We start from the raw sequence: 4,861 nt of genomic DNA on the forward strand, positions 1-4,861 counted from the left end.
GCATCTGATTTCACTATGGACCAGAATGTCATCTAATGGCAACACAGAGCAGAGCTTCGCACCGCTCCATCAAGAACCAAACGGTCGGAATAAAAGCATGGGTGCGCATGATCGAATACCACCTGATCCAGCAAACTCCAGGCATAACGTGCACTGTTACATTTCCTGGTGGAGCCTTCCGAAACTCAACACTCCAGCCAAATCCAGTAGAACATGCAACAAGTAGGTCTTCGTCTTGGCGCGAGAGAAACCCTAGGACCACCGCCTTTATTCAGGCCGAGCCCCCACGCAATCGGCCATCCCCGCGACCCGTCACACCGAGAAGCCTGCACAACGAATGACCCTGGGATGCGGGAGCCATCAGGCTACATAGCAGCCCCCGACAGCCGCGAAACCGCAGCCCGCCAAGCCCATCTGGGCCCAGATCAGGCCATGGCCGCACCGCCGGCGGCACTAACTCGAGGCCGTCGCTGCTGTAGCGCCGCCTCCGCATCCCTCCACCAGCCGAACCACCCCACGCCCCACCGCGCCGCCACAGGACGGCGGGCCTAGGTGGGGGACCTAGACCCGCGACGTGCCACCACCGTTCGGCGAGACAGTCGCCGCCAGGCCGAGAATGCCGCCCACGACCATGCCATCAACACTGCCCCAGCCGCCACGATCCTCCACCCCAGCACCTTTGGTACCAGGGGTCGCCGCCACCGCGGCAGAGGCCGGCGGCAGCGGCGGGAGGGGGGCAACTCGAGGGAGGGGAAGTCGGCAGTCGGATCTGGGACCCCGACGACGCCCTGGGGAGCACCACCGGAGGGGAGGGCGACAGTTTCAGACACTCTATTCTCGTCACTCGCTAAATATTCCTTAAATGATGTCATCGGTGGTTCACACAGTACATGAAACTGGAAATTAAGCAGCTAGCTAGTACAAGAAGATGGTAGAATATCAGCACCTAGCCAATGTCTGAAGTTTCCTTAGCTCGATGCTTATCAGTTGGTGGGATCAAGTACAAGCTAGCACAAGAAGATGGCAGAATATCGGCAAATGGCCAGTGCCTGACGTTTCTATAGCCGAATGCTTATCAGTTGGTGGGATCAAGGACATGGCCGGCGAAGACGATGACCCCTGAGCGCTCCTCCATGATGAAGAAACTGAAGGGATGGTCAGCGAGGAACTCGACCGGTTTCTGCATCCCAGCTCCCGCCAGCATACCCATGGTGACCGCTGCCGCCTCCGTCCCTTGCTCGTTCACCTTGACGACCGCCTTGTGGAGAATCTTGCCAAGAAACGTCGGCCGCTCCTTCTCGAAGATGCCCCGCAGGTCGGCCGACTCCGACGAGAACGGCAGCGAGAGGCCCACCAGACGGAGGTCGTCGACGATGTCCCGCTCGAAGCTTATGGCGAACTTGGGCAGCGTAACCGTGACAGTGTTAGCCGCCGTCGTCTTCAGAACATTGTACAGGTAGTCTGGCCCCGCGGCGACCGCGTCCACCATGCCGGCGATCCCCTGGCGCTCGTCCGGGAGGAAGAGGTACATGGAGTAGCGCGTGTCGTCTTCCGCGTCAGGCGCAGCCACGCCAGCCGCGTCGCCGTCCCCTCGGCCACGCCGCATGCCGAAATCTCGCCGGCGGTGCTCGTAGGGGAGCTGGAGGACCTTGAAGCCGTCCGAGCACGACGCGTACTGCGCGGCGTACATGGTCCGGGACATGAACTGCGCGTCGACACTGCTGCCGTCGAGCCGGTGGAACGAGCCGGGCCTCGTGGCACTCGGTCTGAATGGGATCTGCCATTTGGCCTTGAAGTAAACCGCATTGGCGAGCACGAGGTCGACGCCGGCGGAGATGTCCTTGGCGGAGATGATGGAGTCGATGAGGTTGTTCGTGGCCTTCTTCACCCACCCGTTGATTGCGTTGGCTACTTCTTCGGGCTTCAGAAACCACGGCCGATTTGTCAGAGTCTCAGAGATTCAAAGTCGATGTGAAATTCTGGAGCATTAACGGTCAGACAAAGAACTGACGCGCGTACCTCGTCGGCGAAGCTCACGGTGCGGACCTCGGACCTGTAGGACTGAACCGCGACGTCCTGGAAGGCCGTCTTGAGCGCGCCGAGCGAGGCGTCGGCCCAGACGCCGCCGCCGAAGAGGACGCGCGGCCTCCCGGAGGCCGCTCGATCGGCCAGGACGCGGTGGACGACGCGGCGTCCGGAGTCGGCGAGGGCCGCCGCGGACGGCGCCCCGAGGAAGGCGAGCAGCTGTTGGAGCGTGGCGCCGCGCGCCCCCGCGGCCACGAGGGACAGCGCCGCGTGGATGGACACCGGGGAGAAGGCTACGTTGCCCTTGGTGGTGGCGGTGTTGTCGCCGCTCGCCGGCGCGAGCTGCTTGGCGAGGCGGAGCGCGAGGGTCGTCTGCCCGTCGCGCATGGTGGCAGGGTTCGGCGCGGGGCGGACGCGCGCGAGTGTCGCGTGGAGCCCGGCGGCGTACAGCAGCGTCGCGGCGAGGGCGAGCGCGACGAGGAGGGGGAGGCACACAAGCTTGGGCAAAGGAGGGGATGGCATCGGCGGCGGGCGGCGGGCGGCGGTGGCTGATCAGCAGGGGGGAGGAAGAGCAGGGCTAGGTAGGGTGGAGTAAATTGCACACAACAAATGCTCGACTGTCAATTTGGGGAAGTGAGCATCGCTGATTCGGCGGTCAGAAAGTAAAGGGTCTGCAATAATCACTTGCCATATCTGGTTTATTTTCATGTAAATAGGTAGCATCCATTTTTGCCTTGCTAGACTACTTCAAGAACATCGCAGCCCGACGTGTCGACCTCCAAGGGTGCATTGTGAAGTTTAGCTGCAAACTAGCCCTTGCTTTTTCCTTTTTAGGTTCAGTGATCATTGTTCAAAAAATCAGCCGAATTAGCGATTAATAGATTGATTAATCGCTACTCGGGACCTAACGTGTCGATTATCACTAACCGGTTGTGTTAATCCTTAGCCTGACTAATCACTCCGATAGTCCGTTTACTAGGTATGTTTGTGACTAATTACTACACTTGGTCAAAAAAAAAATTGCAACATTTTCAACCCATATCACCTCTCTTGGCGTACTGCCCCAATCAAGTAGGTTTTGCGAAGGTCCCGCTTAATTCTCACCTCTAGCTGCTTGATTTCCACCGTCGCTAACTAGTTCCTTGCCCTCGATGACCAGTTCCTCGTATTTGCCGATCAGACCCCAGATCAGGAGATCGACCACCTTGAGGAGCTCATCCGGGAGCTCGAGGCCACCTTCAATAGGGTAAGTAGTTGAGGTGCAAGAGGAGTCATACCCTGGGTAAGTGGTAGGATAAGAGAAACTTCAGAGGTCAAAGGAGAAGTGGAAGGTAAGAACGTGGTGTCGGTTGGTGGATCCTGGGTCGCTCGTGGCCTTGAGGATTAGGTCAAAAACGAGAAATGACATGTTTTAGGCATTTGGACTCTAGAGAAGTAGGACCACGCATTTAGAGGAACATATACTACTTTTTTATCTTCTTATATGCACTGTTTTAAGAGCTAATTTTTGCAGATTGCGCCGATTAATGCCCGACCAAACAAATCAGTTAATCGCTTGAATTCCGATTAATCGCTACTTCCATGTTAACCGAACAATTGATGATCATCGATTTTCTTACCATTGTCAGTGATAGTTTGGTATGTGCTGGATGTCAGTGTAGTGGCACTATGGCAGCATTTTCGATAAAGGGAATATATTAATATCAAGAAGATACCAATTACACCCAGCCTCTGCAACAACGCACCACCCTAATGTCACTACGGATGCACACAGCCAAAAAACAAGAAAAGAAAACTAAGAAACAAAAGTCCCGCTATAGTATCTCGGGCCTAACAACAGCAATACATCCACCGCCAAGACAACACCTGAATTACAGACTCTTCAAAAACGACGCCTCCAAGAAGGGAACAATGCTCAAACACCATCGTCGCCCGATCAAAGATCTTAGGTTTTCACCCTGAAGATAGTCCCCGCTCTCAAAACAATGCCTCCACCAAGATCATTGTCAGGCACAACCAATTAAGGTCAGACCTTGGGTTTTCACCCTGAAAGGTAGGACTCTGCACTTCACCTGTGTTGTCGCCCTCACTTTCATACCGCTGCCGTGAAGCCTAGCACTGCTAACTCTTGTGAGATATTATTTTTACCCCATGGCTGGTCAAAGTGAAGATCTACTGTAGTGAATAGTGATAATTAGCAGCTGCTTACAACAACAAAATTGTGTTCAAAAGTTTTTCTTATGCACAGAAACGCTTTTTGTTGCTCCCTTAAAAAAAATCTTGGTGGATATTGCCGCCTATTCTATTTGGCACTACAGCATGCCATTGAACTGAATTGTTCATAGCAGGGGATCTCTCTTCTACAGTAGTTTTAAGCAAATTATGGCAATCAGTAACACAGATTTCAGGTCACGCATTGCTGGAAAAGACCCATGATTCATGTTTCCAGTGGAAGATTGATGGCTCCTCTCCTCTAAAAGGAGGCAGTGCCAGCCAACTCTGCCCTCTCTAGGTAAAAGTGGCGCGTACCATATTTGCAGACGGATCACAGAATAGCATGTGTTAGAGCATCTCCAGCCGCATCCCCCAAAAGGATTTGGGGCACGTCGGACAGAAAATGCGTTCCAGCTACGTCCCCCAAAGCCCATTTTTATCCGGCGCGCCCCCATTCGTTGTCCGGCGCCCCGAGCCCGTCCCCGTCCCACAGGGGACGCACCGGGCACGCCGGACACAACGAAAAGCGAGGCGGGGAGTGGCGGGGCCGACGCGTCAGCGGCACGGAAGGCTAAAACCCCGTCGCCTACCTTTGGTCAAGCGACGTTAATGGCGTCCCTGT

At 55.5% G+C, this 4,861-nt stretch overlaps 1 protein-coding gene across 1 annotated transcript; it reads right to left on the reverse strand.

The window, feature by feature from the left end:
* Positions 1–929: 929 nt before the first annotated feature.
* Positions 930–2,644, reverse strand: LOC127296552 (putative serpin-Z5). Its single transcript, XM_051326661.2, has 2 exons — positions 2,020–2,644; positions 930–1,921 (listed from the first exon to the last, which is right to left on the reverse strand). The coding sequence occupies exons 1-2, from the start codon at positions 2,545–2,547 to the stop codon at positions 1,076–1,078; spliced, it is 1,374 nt and encodes a 457-aa protein (XP_051182621.1). The 5' UTR covers positions 2,548–2,644; the 3' UTR covers positions 930–1,075.
* Positions 2,645–4,861: the final 2,217 nt, after the last annotated feature.

This window comes from Lolium perenne, chromosome 4 (assembly GCF_019359855.2).
Source record: "Lolium perenne isolate Kyuss_39 chromosome 4, Kyuss_2.0, whole genome shotgun sequence".
Lineage (NCBI taxonomy): Eukaryota > Viridiplantae > Streptophyta > Magnoliopsida > Poales > Poaceae > Lolium > Lolium perenne.